At 43.0% G+C, this 20,679-nt stretch overlaps 1 protein-coding gene across 21 annotated transcripts in view; it reads left to right on the forward strand.

Moving 5' to 3' along the window:
* The window catches only part of celf4 (CUGBP, Elav-like family member 4), an 890,875-nt gene that overhangs the window by 611,884 nt on the left and 258,312 nt on the right, over positions 1 to 20,679 (forward strand). For 3 of the 21 annotated variants that reach the window (XM_067992843.1, XM_067993248.1, XM_067992506.1), the window contains exon 5: positions 5,901 to 5,907. The exons of the other annotated variants lie outside the window; for them this stretch is intronic. In XM_067992843.1, the coding sequence (XP_067848944.1) occupies positions 5,901 to 5,907 (7 nt within the window). The remainder of the gene's footprint in view (positions 1 to 5,900; positions 5,908 to 20,679) is intronic. 21 annotated transcript variants of the gene reach the window in all.

Below are 20,679 nucleotides of genomic sequence, written 5' to 3' on the forward strand. Positions count from 1 at the left end.
GACTCTGCGCCATTCACGTTAATTTGTAAAATTCACCCCAGAGTTGTCCCCGTGGCTCAGTGAATTTATCCAGTGAGAAGCTGAGCCATACAGACACAGGCCCTAGGTTCGATTCTGCGGCAAATGTGTAGTCATTGAGTGGGCAGGATCGTGCTTGGCTGCAACACACCATGGTTGAATACTAGCCTGCTGACATTCACTGTCGTAGCTCACCGATGAATAATAGCCACGTGGGTGAGGTAACGGAGGGCTAGTGGGTTCTGTGGGACCGTATGTCAGTAAAGAATCAAACATCTTCAGGGTAAGAAAGGGAAGGGAGAAAATTAGTGGAAAAAAAGATTTTCACTGAAGATTCCTAGTGGAAGTGAAGTGTTTCTTTATAGGAAAGGAACAAAAATGCTTCTCTCATGCATGCATGAACAGTTGGTTACAGAGCTGGATTGGCAAAGGCCTGACAACTGGCTGCTGGCCCACTCTCGTGTTTAAGGAACAGAGCATACCATAAATTTTCAAACTTAGGTCTGCGAAGGGACTGCAGATCTCTATCCATTTGTCATCAGATTTATCTACTGTTCTATATTAGTTGATTTACTAGAACAATGTATGTACAGTATATATATATATATATATATATATGTACAGTATATATACATATATAGAGTACTATATATATATATATTATAAAACATGTTTTCTACAATGATAACAGTTTTCCACTGGGCAGCTGACAATGAGGGAAACTTTCGGGTTGGGGGTCGAATGGACACGATATCTGCAGTGTGCCTGCAGCTCCGCCCAATGCAGTAGTCAGGAGTCCCAAACTACTTTCAGGTTCGAACCTCATTAACATTTTCTTGGCAACCTACAGGCACCTATTCCTCTTGGCATGGCAAAGGAAAGTTTTAGATTTACCAAAAGGGTAAGGGTCTTCAGACAAGCTGCAGACTTGCTTCTGCCTACTGGGAAAGCTATGGCAGCTTCTCCGCTCAGGCCCCAGTCAAAATTGTATCAATAGAACCCCAAATTGCATAAATTTATAGGCTCCCACCTGCTGTAGGCGGGCACCTCATCTGCCTGCAAAACCTTGCAGGTTAACATCGCAAACGGTCAGAAATGGCCGGGGATCTGATAGGGTAAGTAATCTGCTTGCTTTTAACTGCCCAGCCACCCAGTTTCTCCCAGGCGAGTACAGTTAATATCAACCCCAACAGGTCAGTTAGCATCTGAAAGAGATGGATAGATTACTATTTCAGCTGAAGACTGAGGCAGGTTAAGTGTTCCACAGTTTTACTGTCCTGCAAAAGAATGAGTTAAAATTGGAGACACATAATCAGTCCTCCTGGCCCCGCAAAAGAAAGTTATCGCTTACCTTTTGGGCAGTTTCTTTCTTGTATGGCTTCACCTGGTAGGGAAGCCACAGCAGCTCCCGCGTACAGGCCCAGTTTAAAATGTAGTTGAGGTCCAATTGATATAATAGGACCCTGATTTGCATAGATTTATGAGATTCCCGCCTGCTTTAGGGGGGGACACCTCAGCCACCTGCAGAGTCCTGCAGGTTAGGATCACAGGTTGCGGGAATCATATAACTTCCAAATGGATGAGTAACCCTCCTCAGTTTTAACTGCCCACCCACCCAGTTTCCGCTGGTTGGATAGGGTTAAAATTCAACCTACATTGTTTTAAATCTTACTACTAACACTTAGCAGGGATCATTCAGAGCCTTATCAATTAAAACAACAAATAAATAAATCTATTTATCAAGTTTTAAAACACATTCAGCTTAATATTATGAGTTATCTACCTCACACTAGTTTGCAGCCCCGATTTTAACTCAGGGAAACAATCAGGCAGGGACCGAAATGGCCTGACCTCGGCAGCGCGAGGTCCTGGAGATTTTAACTACCAGGCCTTATCTGCATGCCATCGGACAATTTCCTGGCGGAGGGCAGTGGGCAGGAGTGCCATGGCAGGAGGCCACTATGGGAGACCAAAGGAACGATCTCCTGCACTCGGGTAAGTTACGGGGAGGGGGTTTCAGGAGAGACATGCAATGGAGGGATGGGGGAACCGGAGGCAAAGGAGTCCTAAACCTTCTTTATGGGGCCCGAAGGAGCACTCCCCACAAGGAAAGAGAAAAAATAGCTTAAAATCTTACCTCTTTGGGCCTCTTTTGGCCATGACACCCCTTCCTGCTACAATGACCTGGCGGGAAAACTATAACCGCTTCCCCGCTCAGGCCTATGGTTAAAATAGCAGTTGTGCAAGGATGACATCATTGGGGCCTGATCTGCATATTCAAAGAAGGATCCCGCCACTTTCGGTGGGTGGAATTCTCGCCTGTTTAGAAGAGCAGATTGAAATAAAAGACTGCAACAAGAGAGCGAGATGTCAGCAGCTGAGTCCCATCGGCGATTTTAACTGCTGCCTGCCTGGTTTCAACTGGGCGGGCACGGTTAAAATCAGCCCTTGAACGTTAAAAAGCGTTGTGTGTCACACAGCACCTTTTAAGCAGAATCAGCACTATTAGTGGCCCTAAAATTGGTCTCTGCTTGAGAAAGCCCAAATCAAAGTAGATAAAGGCTGAAAACGAAGTAAGATAAAGATATGGGGGGAACAAAATTCCAATTTGCTTTATACCAGAAGCAGTCTCCTACATTACATTCTCAGATCCAGGAACTCGAAATAGTAACCTTCAGTCTTTCCACAGTGTATTCTGCCTTGACATCTCCACCATTATTCTCATGCTTGCTTCTGCAGCTCCTTATTACTGGGAGTTCACATTTCTACCAGTCTTCATCTCATTTCCTTGTCATTTTTGATCTTGTCACAGAGCGAAGAGATGAGGAAAAATATACCCACAATTCTCAGCTGACAGCAGCCCATCATTTGACTGATTGTTTGTAGATGTTGCAACAAGATGTCAATTTTACATAAATCACAGAAAAGAACCCACATGATGCCACTCTTGCTCTTTCAAGGGCCAAACTCCAGTGTGCGTTTGCGTCTTCCTGCTGGAAATCATTCAGCCTGCTCCACTTGACAGCGAGTCTCATTAGAACAAGTTTGAACCACTAATAAAAAAAAACTTTTAAGTGCTTGAAATCCACAGCAGGTCAGTCAGAATCTGAAAGAGAAAGATGTGTCAAGTGGGATTTTCATCAGAACTCAATGATGGGTCCAACCTGACACGTTAAACTATGTTACACTTCCAGGTATTGACTGACCTGCTGTGCGTTTCGCACATTTTCTATTTTTACTTCAGTTTTCCAACATTGTTGCTTTTTTTTCTTTTAATCTGCAATTTGTATCCTAGCACTTTGCAAAGTGGTTTTGTTACTTGCCCCTGGTGAGAGCACCATTATATTCTGGCTGTTGGTAGATGTGTCTTTTTAGTAACAGCGCATGTATAAGTTCATACATGGGGCGAAATGGAAACGAGAGAAACTGGATCATATTATAGAGCCACTTCCATTGGAAACAGTTCTGAAATAAAAGTGAGATATAACTTTGAGCTATTCATGTACTTGCCTCCATTCATTTCTTGAATTCCAAGTTCCTGCTCAATGCAAGATGTTTTGCTTTGTGTAATTCACCCCAGTGGTCTAAGGTGCCTTTACCCTCCTTTGTCCGCTGGTCTACTCCATTAATCTTCCACTAATGATTCATAACAAAAAGTCTCAATGTGTTAATAGCCTATTCATAAAACATGAGTGTAAGCAGATGTATCATCTCCCTTCAGCATTACAGCTGGTAATGGCTATAGAATTTCCTAAATGTGATGTCAAACTTTTAATGAAGTTTACTATGTTCACTTTTTAAAATTTCCACAGGACTAAATGTCTTCATTTTGGGAAATGTTTTTGTTCTTCTTCTGCCACAGAAGAGAAACATTTCTCAATTCTGCTTCTCCTAGCCCATTAGCTGTACCACATTTCCATTTATGATGCATTGCAAAGGAGGCTGAGAAGGCACTAAAGTGAACTCTGTTTGAGGCAGCATGCCTGCTACAACTGAGACATCACAGAAATATTCCACTCATCTATGCAATGTTGATAGTAGTATTTTTTTTAAACTGTAGAGGCCCATGGGTCCAGTACCAAAAACGTCAGTTATCACGTGTATTGACGGCCCATTCATTTGCAGCACAAGAAGCAACTTGAATTGCCCCTGTGCACCATCCACAGGATGCACTGCAGCAACTCGCCAAGGCTTCTTCGACAGCACCTCCCAAACCCGCGACCTCTACCACCTAGAAGGACAAGGGCAGCAGGCGCATGGGAACAACACCACCTGCACGTTCCCCTCCAAGTCACACACCATCCCGACTTGGAAATATATCGCCGTTCCTTCATTGTCGCTGGGTCAAAATCCTGGAACTCCCTTCCTAACAGCATTGTGGGAGAACCGTCACCACACGGACTGCAGCGGTTCAAGAAGGCGGCTCACCACCACCTTCTCAAGGGCAATTAGGGATGGGCAATAAATGCCGGCCTTGCCAGCGACGCCCACATCCCGTGAACGAATAAAAAAAAACTAAACAGAAGCTTCAGGGATGTGGGGAGAGAAGTACAGTTGCAAGGTGCAGCACCAATGCTGCACCCATTTCTTCTCTACTGCTAGGAATTCTGGGTTGTGGATATCAGAGAGAATCAAATTTTTTTTTTTATTCGTTCACGGGATGTGGGCGTCGCTGGCGAGGCCAGCATTTATTGCCCATCCCTAATTGCCCTCGAGAAGGTGGTGATGAGCCACCTTCTTGAACCGCTGCAGTCCGTGTGGTGAAGGTTCTCCCACAGTGCTGTTAGGAAGGGAGTTCCAGGATTTTGACCCAGCGACAATGAAGGAACGGCGATATATTTCCAAGTCGGGATGGTGTGCGACTTGGAGGGGAACGTGCAGGTGGTGTTGTTCCCATGTGCCTGCTGCTCTTGTCCTTCTAGGTGGTAGAGGTCGCGGGTTTGGGAGGTGCTGTCGAAGAAGCCTTGGCGAGTTGCTGCAGTGCATCCTGTTGATGGTACACACTGCAGCCACAGTGCGCCGGTGGTGAAGGGAGTGAATGTTTAGTGTGGTGGATGGGGTGCCAATCAAGCGGGCTGCTTTATCATGGATGGTGTCGAGCTTCTGGAGTGTTGTTGGAGCTGCACTCATCCAAGCAAGTGGAGAGTATTCCATCACACTCCTGACTTGTGCCTTGTAGATGGTGGAAAGGCTTTGGGGAGTCAGGAGGTGAGTCACTCGCCGCAGAATACCCAGCCTCTGACCTGCTCTCGTAGCCACAGTATTTATATGGCTGGTCCAGTTAAGTTTCTGGTCAATGGTGACCCCCAGGATGTTGATGGTGGGGGATTCGGCGATGGTAATGCCGTTGAATGTCAGGGGGAGGTGGTTAGACTCTCTGTTGTTGGAGATGGTCATTGCCTGGCACTTATCTGGCGCGAATGTTACTTGCCACTTATGAGCCCAAGCCTGGATGTTGTCCAGGTCTTGCTGCATGCGGGCTCGGACTGCTTCATTATTTGAGGGGTTGCGAATGGAACTGAACACTGTGCAGTCATCAGCGAACATCCCCATTTCTGACCTTATGATGGAGGGAAGGTCATTGATGAAGCAGCTGAAGATGGTTGGGCCTAGGACACTGCCCTGAGGAACTCCTGCAGCAATGTCCTGGGGCTGATATGATTGGCCTCCAACAACCACTACCATCTTCCTTTGTGCTAGGTATGACTCCAGCCACTGGAGAGTTTTCCCCCTGATTCCCATTGACTTCAATTTTACTAGGGCTCCTTGGTGCCACACTCGGTCAAATGCTGCCTTGATGTCAAGGGCAGTCACTCTCACCTCACCTCTGGAATTCAGCTCTTTTGTCCATGTTTGGACCAAAGCTGTAATGAGGCCTGGAGCCGAGTGGTCCTGGCGGAACCCAAACTGAGCATCGGTGAGCAGGTTATTGGTGAGTCAGTGCCGCTTGATAGCACTGTCGATGACACCTTCCATCACTTTGCTGATGATTGAGAGTAGACTGATGGGGCGGTAATTGGCCGGATTGGATTTGTCCTGCTTTTTGTGGACAGGACATACCTGGGCAATTTTCCACATTGTCGGGTAGATGCCAGTGTTGTAGCTGTACTGGAACAGCTTGGCTAGAGGCGCAGCTAGCTCTGGAGCACAAGTCTTCAGCACTACAGCTGGGATGTTGTCGGGGCCCATAGCCTTTGCTGTATCCAGTGCACTCAGCCGTTTCTTGATATCACGTGGAGTGAATCGAATTGGCCGAAGACTGGCTTCTGTGATGGTGGGGATATTGGGAGGATGGTAAGGCTATCGGGAGATAATTACAGATGAGGAAGGCCATCTTAACTCATCCATTCATTCAATGGCACAATGATAAACAGTCCCTCAAAATCCTGTCAGCCATTGAAAGAAACATTCAGGGAAACACTGGGGTACTGCAAGATGGTGGGAGACTTTCTGAAGACATCAGGTGGCCAATAATGCAATCTCAGCGGTACTGCAGTGGGATTGCTGCACCTGAAGCATTGACCCCACTTGTGCCCATCTGAACTGACCTTGCTCGATACCACAAGGTCAGATAATTTAAATATTTTAGTGCCACTCCCAGCATGTAGCACATGACACACTGGAAGCATTATGGGGTCGGGAGCTGGGATGTCACATACCAGCAGCCAATGAAGCTGCCATACAGTGCCGCTATTTTTTTCCAGTGTTCCACCACTGGGAACATAAATTCCTTTGCTCAATCTAGCCCTGGAAAGTTGAAAACAACACCAGTTAAGTAATAGCTGAGCAATAATTGATTGCACATTTGTACTCCTCCTGGAAGTTGTGTAATCGCAGTTTGCACCAAATCATACACAAGAAAGTCTGCAGCAGTTTGTCCCACTCTCATTCTTCTCTGTTCAAAACTTTTGCTGCCTGGTTTCATTCCTCAGTATTATTGGAGAAGATTTCCTTTGTACGCTATTGGGTAAATGTTATGAATTTGCACTCCTGGTGCAGAGCTTCAAGTGCCAGCAATCCCACCGCAGTACCACAGGCCCGACAGGACTTTCCGTCGACAGAAAATGCTGTGGGACATCCGTGCCCGACTTCCCAATTTTTCTGTCTGGCGCGCCAAGCTTTGTGCCACGAACGTGAATTTGTGAAGTCTATCCTTTTGTGTAACATAATCATAAGCCCATTATAAAGAATGGATTTGCTATTTTGTACATCAGAAATCTTCCCCCAATACCAGGGAGACTGAATGCAGAAGCTAACACTGTAATGAATTAAACTTTTGAACTGGAAAGCATGTCTCCATGAGCTGTTCATAAATCTTCTTCCCTGGTCTGGTGACTGCAGTGAAAGAGTATTAGACTCCGGTTCAAATCCCAGTCTTGATCGACGTTCACATAAGAACATAAGAAATAAGAGCAGAAGTAGGCCATCCGGCCCCTCGAGTCTGCTCTGCCATTCAACAAGATCATGGCTGATCTTCTACTTCAATATCATTTTCCTGCACTATCCCCTCATCCCTTGATGCCTTTAATATCTAGAAATCTATCGATCTCTGTTTTGACTGTACTCAATGACTGAGCCTCCACAGTCCTCTGGGGTAGAGAATTCCAAAGATTCACCACCCTCTGAGTGAAGAAATTTCTCCTCATCTCAGTCCTAAATGGCCAACCCCATATTCTGAGACTGTAAACCCTGGTTCTAGACTCACAGCCAGGGGAAACATCCTCCCTGCATCTACCCTGTCAAGCCCTGTAAAAATTTTGTATATTTCAATGAGATCACCTCTCATTCTTCTAAACTCTAGAGAATACAGGCCTAGTCTATTCAATCTCTCCTCATACAACAATCCCGCCATCCCAGGAATCAGTCTGAATCACACTGAAGGATTCACTAGAGGATGAGCTTTGAGCCTGGCCCAAGTTGCTGTGGGGAAGGATCCTTTCCAGTGCTGCTCAAGCACGCCTCCTGGTGGCTCAATCAAAGAACCAAATCGATGAGATCATAGAAATGACCGCAGGCCTCCAACCAAGGAGGATAGTGTAGCTCCCCCGTTGCTGCGCGCCCTGCTAAACTATTGTACTCTGAGGAAGAAGGGGATAAGTAAATAATCTAATCTTCACCGTGTCGTGTGACCTACTGCATTATAGAGATAAAAGGAAAAACTGTGGATGCCAAAAATCTGAAGGAAAAACAGGAAATGCTGGAAGTATGTAACAAATCCGCTATCACCTGAAAGAGCAAAGGAAGATTAGCATTTCAGACGGAGATTCCTTCAGAACTGTTCTGATGAAGGGTCCCCACCCAAAATATTAATTTGTCTTTTTTCTCGCTGACGTGTATTCCCAGCATTTTTGATTTTTATTTCAACTAAAGTTACAATAAATAAATATTGGAAGTTTAAAGATTTTAATATTTTTTTCAGTGATTCAGTTGTCGGGGGTAAGGAACATTTTAAATGCAATGTTACTGTCGACTATTAAAATGCACATTTTAGCAGTGAAAGTGCAATTAATCATCGCGCAGGTTGAAAATGCTGCAGTAGATGAGGGATATTATGGTTTTGTCTGCAAATGCATAAACATATTTATACATGCCTTTAAATGTAACTAACACCGAATCTTTTGACTTCGCTGCATTTAGATGGCAGTAATCGTCTTTTGTGACATAATTGGTCCTCATGAGAAATGCTGTAAGGTTAAAAGAGATTGCAGTTTGAGGGGGGGGGGATGAAATTGCTCACTGGCATCAATTATTTACAGTAAAAAATCAATTTCTGGCATGGCTGCAGTACAGCACAATAATGACTGCACTTTCTGATATGTCGGATTTTGCAGTCTCTGAGCCGTGCAGTGGGCACACAGTAAGGCACTGGCAATGGGGATTACATCTGCTCACCAAATCTCAGAACTGCTGCCTGCTTTTTGATGTGCTGTGGGTTTATTTTTTTTTCCCTTTCATTTGTAAATCAACCTTTATCAAAGCCTCAGTGTGCCCTTCGGTTGGCTTGCACAGGCTGCTTTCTGAGGAGATGGTGCGTCGTTGCTATAACAGGGTTGTTTGGATAGTATGGGCTAGGACTCTTACAGTCTGGAAAACTATCAGAGCATGCCAACAGCGTGACAGGACCCACTGTACCATCTGTACATCGTGGCTCACTAGTCTCTGCTTTTCGTTCATCCTAGCGCGAAGTAGGGCATCCTTGTCCCCTACTTGCACTATAGGGGTCCACTAAACCAGTATTAAACCCATAGTAGTGTAAGAATATCATTCTAAACACTGCCATATTTGAAATTCTGATACTAAACACCCCACTTGCAGGGGCAAGAATGCAAACGATACATTTGGTGAGTGCAGTGGTTGAAAAAACTATGGAATAAGGGTGGGTGGGGCACATAAGAACATAAGAAATAGGAGTAGGGGTAGGCATACGGCCCCTCGAGCCCGCTCCGCTATTCAATAAGATCATGGCTCATCTTTGGCCTCAACTCCACTTTCCCGCCCGATCCTCATATCCCTTGATTCCCCCAGAGTCCAAACGTCTATCTATCTCAGCCTTGACTATATTCAATGAATCAACATCTACAGCCCTCTGGGGTAGAGAATTCCAAAGATTCACAACCCTCTGAGTGAAGAAATTCCTCCTCGTCTCAGTCTTAAATGGCCGACCTCTTATCCTGAGACTATGCCCCCTAGTTCTAGACTCGCTAGCCAGGGGAAACAGCATCTACCCTGTCAAGCCCCTTCAGAATCTTAAATGTTTCATTGAGATCACCTCTCATTCTTCTAAACTCCAGATAGTATCGGCCCATTCTACTTAATCTCTCCTCACAGGACAACTCTCTCATCCCAGAATTAATCTAGTGAACCTTCGTTGCACTGTCTCCAAGGCAAGTATATCCTTCCTAGATAAGGAGACCAAAACTGTACACGGTATTCCAGGTATGGTCTCACCAAAGCCCTATACAATTGTAGCAAGACTTCCTTACTCTTGAACTCCAACCCCCTTGCAATAAAGGCCAACATGCCATTTGCATTCCTAACTGCTTGCTGTACCTGCATGTTAACTTCCTGTGTTTCTTGTACGAGAACATCTAGATCTCTCTGAACACCAATAGATTCTCTCCATTTAAAAAATATTCTGTTTTTCTATTCTTCCTACCAAAGTGAATAACCTCACATTTCCCCACATTATATTCCATCTGCCACCTTCTTGCCCACTCACTTAACGTGTCCATATCCCTTTACAGACTCTTCGTGTCCTCCTCACAGCTTACTTTCCCACCTAGCTTTGTATCATCAGCAAACTTGGATACATTACACTCGGTCCCTTCATCTAAGTCATTAATATAGATTGTAAATAGCTGAGGCCCAAGCAATGATCCTTGCGGCACCCCACTAGTTACAGCCTGCCAACCTGAGAATGACCCGTTTATCTCTACTCTCTGTTTTCTGTCCGTTAACCAATCCTCTATCCATGCTAATATATTACTCCCAACCCCATGAGCCCTTATCTTGTGTAACAACCTTTTATGTGCCACTTTATCGAATGTCTTTTGGGAATCCAAATATACTACATCCACTGGTTCCCCTTTATCTACCCTGCTAGTTACATCCTCAAAGAACTCTAATAAATTTGTTAAACACAACTTCCCTTTCATAAAACCATGTTGACTCTGCCTAATCATATTGTGATTTTCTAAGTGCCCTGTAGCCACTTCCTTAATAATGGATTCCAGCATTTTCCCAACGACTGATGTCAGGCTAAGTGACCTGTAGTTCTCTGTTTTCTCTTGCCCTCTCTTGAATAGTGGTGTTACATTTGCTACCTTCCAAAACCATTCTAGAATCTAGGGAGTTTTGGAAGATCGCAACCAATGCATCCACTATATTGCAGCCACCTCTTTTAGAACCCTAGGATGTGGGCCATCAGATCCAGGGGATTTATCGGCTTTTAGTCCCATTAATTTGTCTAGTACTTTTTCTCTACTAATATTAATTGTTTTAAGTTCCCCACGCTTATTTGCCCCTTGGTTCCCCATTATTTTTGGTATGCTTTTTATGTCTTCTACTGTAAAGACAGATACAAAATATTTGTTTAACGTCTCTGCCATTTCTTTATTCCCCATTATAATTTCTCCTGTCTCAGCCTCTAAGGGACCAACATACACTTTTCCTTTTTACATATTTGTAGGAGTTCTTACAATCTGATTTTATATTTCTTGCTAGTTTACTCTCATAATTTATTTTCTCCCTTTTTATCAATTTTTGGTCACCCTTTGCTGGTTTCTAAAACTCTCCCAATCCTCAAGCTTACTACTAATTTTCGCAACATTATAAGCCGCTTCTTTTAATCTAATACTATCCTTAACTTCTTTAACGCTTTTCCCATGGAGTTTTTATTTTTCAATGGAATGTATATTCATTGAGAATTCTGAAATATTTCTTTAAATGTCTGCCACTTCTTATCTACCGTCATACCTTTTAATCTAATTTCCCAGTCTACCTCAGCCAACTTGCCCCTCATACCTATGTAATTGGTTTATTTAAGTTTAAGACTCTAGTTTCGGACTTAAGTATGTCACTCTCAAACTCAATGTGAAAATCTATCATGTTATGATCACTCTTCCCCAGAGGATCCTTTACTATGAGATTAATAATTAACCCTGCCTCATTACACAATACAAGATCTAAAATAACCTGTTTCCTGATTGGTTCCATGACTAGGAAACTGTCTCAAATGCATTCCATGAACTTGTCCCTCACGATTATTGCATTATCTTGGTTGCAATCGCCTATTATTTCTGGATTAACACTCCGTCCAATGGTAGAGCTACTGTTAGGCGACCTATAAACTATTCCCACCAGTGTTTTCTGCCCCTTGTTATTTCTTATCTCCACCCATATTGATTCTACTTCCTGATCTTCGAGCCAAGATCCTTTCTCACCACGGTCCTTATGTCATCCTTTATTATCAGGGCTACCCACCCTGCTTTTCCATTCTGCCTGTCTTTCCGAAACATCAAGTACCCTGGAGTATTCAGTTCCCAACCTTGGTCACCTTGCAACCACGCCTCTGTAATGGCTACTAGATCAAACCCATTTATCTCTATTTGTGCCACTAATTCATTTATCTTGTTACGAATGCTTCGTGCATTCAGATAAAGGGCCTTTAATTTTAACTTTGAATCATTTTTCCCTGCTTTGCCCTTATTCGCTGATGCACTATTTCCATTAAGCTCTCTGTCCCTTCCTGTCACACTCTTCTTATTTTTACCCTAATCACTACACTGCTCTATTGCCTTGTCTTTTCTCTTTTGATTTTTAAATTTCCCCTCACCTGACCCCTCCCCCCCAACTTTTTAGTTTAAAGCCCTATCTACAGACCTAGTTATTCCATTCGCCAGGTCACTGGTCCCAGCCCGGTTTAAGTGGAGCCTGTCCCAACAAACTGCTCCCTCTTTCCCCAGTACTGGTGCCAGTGCCCCATGGATCGAAACCCTTCCTCCCACACCTTTAACTCTCTGATCTGCTTGATCCTATACCAATTTGCGCAGTTTGACAGTTTGAAAGAAAGGAGAATGAAGAGATTGGAGTATAGGGAATTGGAAAGGATGCAAATGCTTTGGTACACATAACCTTGATTTTGGACTCAAAGAAATTCTATGCTCCTCGTATTTGCAATCTGAAGGTAAGATAGGGCCAGAGAGGGAAGGATGAAGGAGACAGTTAATAGTGGAGAATAGGAGGCTGCCTGGTGGTCAGAGGTTCTTGGCTGCCTAATAGACAGAGATCAAGGGTGGTTAGAGAGCAAAAACAGGCCTGCAGACATGATAAGGACTATATAAAGAATGGCAAAGATTTTGTGGTAACTCCTGTGTATTCAGGTTTTCTGTAGCAAAATCATAAATGAATTCATAAAAAATGAGTTTATAATTTAATTACAAATAGCGCAGAGAGGAAACCTTCTAAATTTCACTGTTGCTCGACGGAGATTCCAGAGTCCATTAGAAAATCAATGGCCACAAACACGAAGGATGGATTTTAAAGATGCTTTGGTTCCCTTTTCCAACAATGTCACCTGCCCAGAGGTGCATGGTATATCAAAGCAGTATTACAGCTCCAGGATTTTCCTGAGTTTTTAAGACAAATTATTTTGGTAAAGGTGGAGCTCAAAAATCCTCAATAGAATTGCAAGCTAACCTGCATAGCATGTTTTATGTAATTGTGTTGTTAGCCAAATGGTAGTTACCGTGTCTCTAGATATAATTTGGGTTCAGGCCTGTCGAATCATACGTGATCTTGAAAGGATGCTGATTTATGCCCACTGTTTCCAATACAGTGAGTTTCCTATTTCAGCATGCTGTCAGGAGAGGTACTGAGCAGAGCCCAGGCACTGCTCTATTGAAAGAAAATAGGGGAATATTGGAGGCTATTCTGGTCAGTTTAAAAAAGTGCTATTGTCGGAGGCCACCTACCTGACCCATTCTGACAACACAATTCAAGACATGAGTAGACCATAAGGAAGGAAGAGGGCTAAATATAAAACAACTTAAACAAATATATAAAATAATGCTAGTGATCTGCCATAAAAGATTAATTTAGTAACATAAGAAAAAAAATCACTGTACTACATAAGTGATTAGCTAACTGCCACTTATCAACATTGTCAAAATATCTTTTATGTCCCCACTCAAACAATTGAACTGATTCATTATTGATTTTTGGTCATCTGAAATCCCAAATACCTGGAGTCGTTCGTCCTCCCTAGAGCAGCTTGTATAATTGGAAGTCTACAGTACTTCAAGCAGTGTATTGATATTTCATATTTTCCAGATGGTGTAATAACAGCACTAAAAAGGCAATAACATTTGCAGATACCATCTCTACATGTCCCCACTCTGCATACTCCCCACCACCCCACCCCACCCCGCCCTTAAAAATAACATTATGTCAATATGTTTCATTCTTTCAAAATGAATACAGGAACTTATGTCTAGGTGTTTTGATGTGATTCTTCTGAAACACTGCCTTTGTAAAACACCATAAATGGATACTGAGAGCATAAAGGAAACAAAAAAAAAGCACCTTCAGCCAAATCCATTATTTTGTTTTTGGTCTTAACCTGAAGCATATTTTCAAATAATGCTGGAGCACAACTTTCAGGGTTGTACACTGTTACCTTTTGAAACACTTAACTGTTATTGTAGCTCAGGGCAAGGCAACATGTTTAACATCAGTTGCATTTTTTAAAACAGTAAATGGCTTCAAAGGCTCACTCTAAATTCCAAAATATTCAAATATTAAAACAACTTTCATATTAAGTTCTTAGCACAATTCCACTGAGGAATCTCAGAGTGTCTTCATGTATGAAATTGTTGCTGCTTAGGGCACCACAGTAGGATTATCTCTTGAAAAATTATATACAAGATACTTCATAGATTACAAAAATATAAGCCTGGAAGCAACCTTGCTCCCCTGTTGACTTAGTGGGTAAATGCACCTCCTGCTGTGGTACTGAGTCAAGAAGGTTCCAGATATGATCCATAGTCTGTGCTGAGTTAACCAATCTCTTACAACTGACCTCAGCGTCCCTGGGCTATGGAAAGGAAAAATGAACCACGCTTCCTATTTTTGATTGTTACTCAGTGACACCTGCTGGGCAAGCTGAGGGCAATTTGCACCATGGCTGTGATGCCACCCATGGCCAAATAGATTACTGAGCAGGACGTAAGAAGGAGAAAAATACTTTCCGCGTTGCTATGAAATATCTCCTTGATGAAAATTGTACCTATTTGAGAATGCCAGCCATCTTTGATTTTCCCAGTTTAATCTGAACTGCTGGCCGCTGATGATATCATGTAAACCTGTTGTTATGGGAAACAACTCGAGCTATTCCAGGCATTTCTAATCATTGTAAAAATACCCAAGTAACTAGGACAAGCAACATAAATCCTTTAGGTTGAAGCGCATCTCAACAAAGCAAATGTTCATTGTCAGGCTAAAGAATGACATTTCTTTTATTTTTCAAGATACAGCTACTGGCAATAAAAACAAAAAGAACAGAAAATGATACATTTTGAATTTAAGGGGCAAGCAGCCCTAAACTGTCAATCACCAATGAGGCCATTGCCTTTTTACGTTTTTTTTTCTCCTCTGGAAAATTCAGTCGTCAGTTTCTGAGGCTTCTCTCTGCCCCCACCTAGCAGCAACTCCGACAGGATTACACGCAAACCCCCGCAGATACATTTACGGAAAATGTGATTACTGAAACTTTGAGCAAGAAAAATTGCAGAAATAATTAAATTCTAGGAAAGCAACAGCAAATTGATTAATAATGCAGCAAGGTCAACAAATCACATTCACAGACAGCATCAGAACCGCTGTTGCGTAAAAAACTTTGTTGTACGATGTCTCAGTTTTTCCTTCAGTGAGCAGGTTGATTTGAAGTGTGTAATTCACCCCTGTGTAAACTAGTGTATAACCGGCTGGTGGGACATGTCTTTTGTGCGTTTGGACTGGTCCAGCTAGAGTCACGTATCGAGGGGTGCCCTGCTTTATACTCACGCAGACACCTTTTGCAAACACTAGTGATTAAAGGAAAATATACTCCTTAGCCCTCCTTTACTCTCTATGGGGTAGGACTATTCGTCTTTGTTCTCCATTAGCCCCTCCTCCTCAAAGATACAACACTCAGCTACCATCTAGCACTCCAGCTGAGAATTGGAAACTTCTGCCCAGCGATTGAAGCTGAGTCTGAATGTTGCACTGAGGTAGGATTTGAACTCATTCCCTCTGTCTTACACTGTGGCACTGTACTGAGACAGCTGCCAGGCACATCAATTTGTATTTGTTCCCTAGAACATGGCGAAGTGAACTGAACCATTTTCTTTTGAAAATGATGATTCTACTTCTTGGATTGTACTAAATTTAGAATGTGAGGAAAACATCAATGCATGCTGGATAAACACAGCACATACACAACCTTCTATCCATATTGATGAATAGCCATAGAATAATTGGAAAGATTATTAGACAGGTTGGATGGATAGAGCAGCAGTGGTTTATTTCTGTTGTGTAATGTTTTTATAAACCAAAGGTCTATGCTATACAAGTACATATACTGTATGAACCAACTAACTGACTGAAGGGCAGTGGATTATTAAAAGTAATCTCCAATTGTCAAAGGATACATTGCTCACCTTTCAGGCCCATGGATTATTTTTGACTTACCACGGTTTGCCTTTTACTGTTAGTGGACAGGTAGAATCAAGAAAAGAGAATACCAGGCACCAGCATTGATCCCAAAAGTAACCATAAACCATTTTGGAGTCAAATCACATTTATTCTTTGGCATTGGGCTGCCACTCTTCCACCGTAATGAGCAGAGATAGGAATTTGATTGGTGTTTGGATGCTACATGTGATTGTTTAACTGCGCCATCAATCACAATATTCCTATCACTAACTGCTTCACTCAAATGAAAGGACACAGTTGTCCAGGACACCAGCACAAAGTCACTGAGTAGCTTCATCTGTGAACTAAAGAGGAGCTTGGCTCCAGGGATTGTGCTTTATTGACTTTGAGACTAATCAACAGATCTTCCATTTGGCTTTTGGTGCCAATGAAAATTTCAGTTGAAGCCAAAATTGTCTCGCTAGCTTCAATTTACCCACCTCAGCTATTTCTCCAAGCAATACAGTCTACATTTTATGGGATTAAACACTACAAAGTCATGCTTTACAGAAGTATACTTTTTGAAAGCTGTTAGTACAAGAACCCGACACAATGATGTCTTGCGTAAATTGCTTTTTTGTTTCAGTGATGGGTTGCTTTTCTTTTCAAGAGCACCAGAGTCAAGGACAATCTTCTTGTCAGCATTCCTCTAGCCAATTTTTGGTTTGAGTAAATAGATTACACAAAAGAAGGCGAGCATACAACAGGTCAATGCAGTCAAATCACTCTCCGCATTCAGTAAAGAACTCTGGATTTAACAGCAGCATTATTACATACAAAACCCTGTAATTATTTGGAGTAAAATGATGCCCTCCCCACAATGCAACTCTACTTTTAATGTCTGAGCTTGATTCTAATAGGGTGGCACTGATATGATGGGCTGAACTGGGGTGTGACTGCACTGCAAGTGCAAAGGAAAGGTCTCTTTATGATCCGTAGCTCTGCGTGGGCTGTGTAATTGCAATCATGGAAACCTTTTCAGAACATCTGTGAGAGGATGGCTCCATCAGCTGTCATCAAAGCTATGAAGCCAATAATTTTTACCATGTGCATATAGGTCTTGGGAAAGAATAATTAGGACCTTTTTACCAGGTTAGTAAAAGATTGTACGCATTTCATGTACAGAAAAAAAAATTACACACCCCTATGACTTTAACCCCTATTTAGTTTTGATTATCCTTTCTTCATCTTTCCAAACAAAAAAAATATTTTGCCAGCCACGGAGCAAAAATCTAAAGGCACATTCTTGCTTTGAGTATCATGGAACAGTTAGACCCAAGTTATAAGCACCAAATTGTGAGGCTGTGCTGCCAGCATGGAACCTCTCTAAATGTGAGCGTGGGCCACAGAATTAGCCGTATAGTGTGAAGGGACCATATCTTCCAGTGAGGCTCTATGCTGGAAGTGGAGCCTTGCCATATCGGTCCAAACTATTGGTTCTTCATTGTTGTCAGCCCAGCAAAGCTTACTTGCCTACACACCAGCAATGCTGATTAATACTAACATTTTTTTTTTAATTTTTTAAATTTGAAGATGCAGATGTAAAATTAGCCCGTAGGGGCGCCATTTTGTGTGCAGGCAGATATGGTGAGGTGAAGCAGCACATAACCAATGATAGACATGTGCCCAACCTGCAGCCCATCCTGAGTGGCAGGAAGTGACAATGCATCATGCAGCTAAGTTATCTTACAATGATTTGATATGTGAAGCCTTTGGATGGTGCCAGTGTGTTGAGCTTTTTAACTGTAAGTTGGAGCTGGTATGTGTGCATTATTGAAGTATGCATAAGGTGCAATGAAAGAGCTGTATAGCTGCGTGAGGGGTCGGTGTGATGAACACTAAATGCGGAAAAAGATAATAGGCAATATTTGTGGCTTGCAATGTTGAGCCAGCTACATGGGACACAGCACTGTTGGGTAGACTTACCTTGCCAAGTTCCTTAAAAGATGTTGCTTACTCCTGTATCTCTTCCTGGGTCCTACAAGTACTGGGCACAGAGGTTGACTGCCACCACCTGCCAAACATGGTGCAATGCCAATTTATGTTGGGGGGGGGGTACCCTGGAGTACTAAACTGGTAACCTTCCTCGCACCCACCTCATGTACCAACATATCCATTTAATAGAATCATAGAATCATAGCTTGTAAGGAGGCCATTCAGCCCATTGAGTCCATGCTGGCCCTATGAAAGAGCAATCCAGCTAGACCTACTCACCCGCCCTAGCCCTGCAAATGTTTTCCTTTCAAGTACTTATCCAGTTCCCTTTGGAAGGCCAAGATTGAATCTGCCTCCACCACCTCCTTGGGCAGTGCATTCCAGATCCTAACCACTCGCTGTGTAAAAATGTTTTTCGTCATGTCACCTTTAGTTCTTTTGCCAATCACCTTAAATCTATGCCCTCTGGTTCTTGACCCTTCCGCAATGGGAACAGTTTCTCTCTATTCACTCTGTCTAGACCGTTCATGATTTTGAATACCTCTGTCAAATCTCCTCACAGCCGTCTCTGTTCCAAGGAGAACAGCCCCAGTTTTTCCAGTCTATCCACGTAACTAAAACCCCTCATCCCTGGAATCATTCTAGTAAATCTCTTCTGCATCCTCTCTAAGGCCTTCATATCCTTCCTAAAGTGCGGTGCCCAGAACTGGACACAATACTCCAGTTGTGGCCAAACCAGTGTTTTATAAAGGTTCATCATGACCTACTTTTGTACTCTATGTCTCTATTTATAAAGCCCAGGATCCCGTATGCTTTTTTAATCACTTTCTCTACCTGCTCTGCCACCTTCAACAATTTGTGCACATATACCCCAGATCTCTCTGTTCCTGTACCCCTTTTAGAATTGTGCCCTCTAGTTTATATTGCCTCTCCTCATTCTTCCTACCGAAGTGTATCACTTCGCATTTTCCTGCGTTAAATTTCATCTGTCACGTGTCCACCCATGCCACCAGCCTGTCTGTATCCCCTTGAAGTCTATCACTACCCTTCTCACTGTTTACTATGCTTCCAAGTTTTGTGTCATCTGCAAATTTTGAAATTGTGCCCTGTCCACCCAAGTCCAGGTCATTAATATATATATCAAGAAAAGCAGTGGTCCCAGCACTGACCCCTGGGGAACACCACTGTACACCTCCCTCCAATCCGAAAAACAGCCGTTCACCACTACTCTCTGTTTCCTGTTACTTAGCCAATTCTATATCTATGTTGCTATGGCCCCCTTTATTCCATGGGCCGCAATCTTGATGATAAGCCTACCATGCGGCACTTTATCAAATGCCTTTTGAAAGTCCATATACACCACATCAACTATATTGCCCTCATCTACCCTCTCTGTTACCTCATCAAAAAACTCTATCAGGTACTTCACCAGTTATCAAACATGAAGGGAAAGGTCAGGTGCTGCACCTCTCTTTCACTTTCCCACCAGCTCTATTTGTGCCACCACATTGGGTATACTGTCCCTTGCTTTTTGTCTGTCAATTCTCCCTGCCCCCTCCTCCACAGCCTTTGAAAAGACTTACAAATATTCAACAACTAATTTCAGCCTTGAGAAAGGCGGAAACAATTTTTGACCACAAACATGGCCATTTACCTTTAAGTGACCACATCCCTTTAAATTTTCCTAGCAGCCTGCTGGATCATGTTTGACATTCTGCCCATGCATCATGCACGCTTCCTGCAAGTGTGTGCAGAGAAGTGTATTCTAAATATAATGATGAGCTAGCATCACAAAAAGGGCACGGGGCCAATTATATGATCTCATTGCAATGCGGATGAGATTGCATGATGGTCCTCAATTCAGTCCATAGATTTATTTATATTGTTAATAACTGTTATTGAGGGTAACGTTGAAGGGTATCATTTTTTTTAAAAGGTTCCATGAGCTGACAGTCTTAAATGTGAACATGTGCGGTAGGACAGGGAGCGAAGTCTCAGCCGAGCACATATGGGAACTAGCAGTACACGTGTAAACATGATGTTAATTAGCTTGCCATGCAGTAGATGGATTGTAAGTGTTACATTCTACATAGTGTCACTCAGTGTGCATTGTGCATTGTACTTGCAGTGAGCCACCTGTGCATTGGGCAGAAACTTGGCTGTAATGGTGAACTTCAGAAATACACAAGATGGCATTTGAGAAGTTCTCTGTACTGAACAAAACCTCAAGATATCTGCTTCTCCTCCTTCTAGGCTGATAGATTTCCCTGTAGTGTACTGTACAAGCCTTTTTTTAATCAGTTTTCTACCTTTTTATCCCCTTCTCTTCTGAAAGCACTCACTCTTGCTGGGGTACAGAGCCATGGATGCCAGCAGCCCTCTCAGTGGGAGTCTAGGCAATCAGCGTCAGCAGCCTATTTAACTGTACGGGCATCACAGATGAGCCTGACCTGTCGTCCAGTGGGGTAGAACATTCCGTTCCCCCCACAACTTCCA

Source organism: Heptranchias perlo, chromosome 1 (genome assembly GCF_035084215.1).
Source record: "Heptranchias perlo isolate sHepPer1 chromosome 1, sHepPer1.hap1, whole genome shotgun sequence".
NCBI lineage: Eukaryota > Metazoa > Chordata > Chondrichthyes > Hexanchiformes > Hexanchidae > Heptranchias > Heptranchias perlo.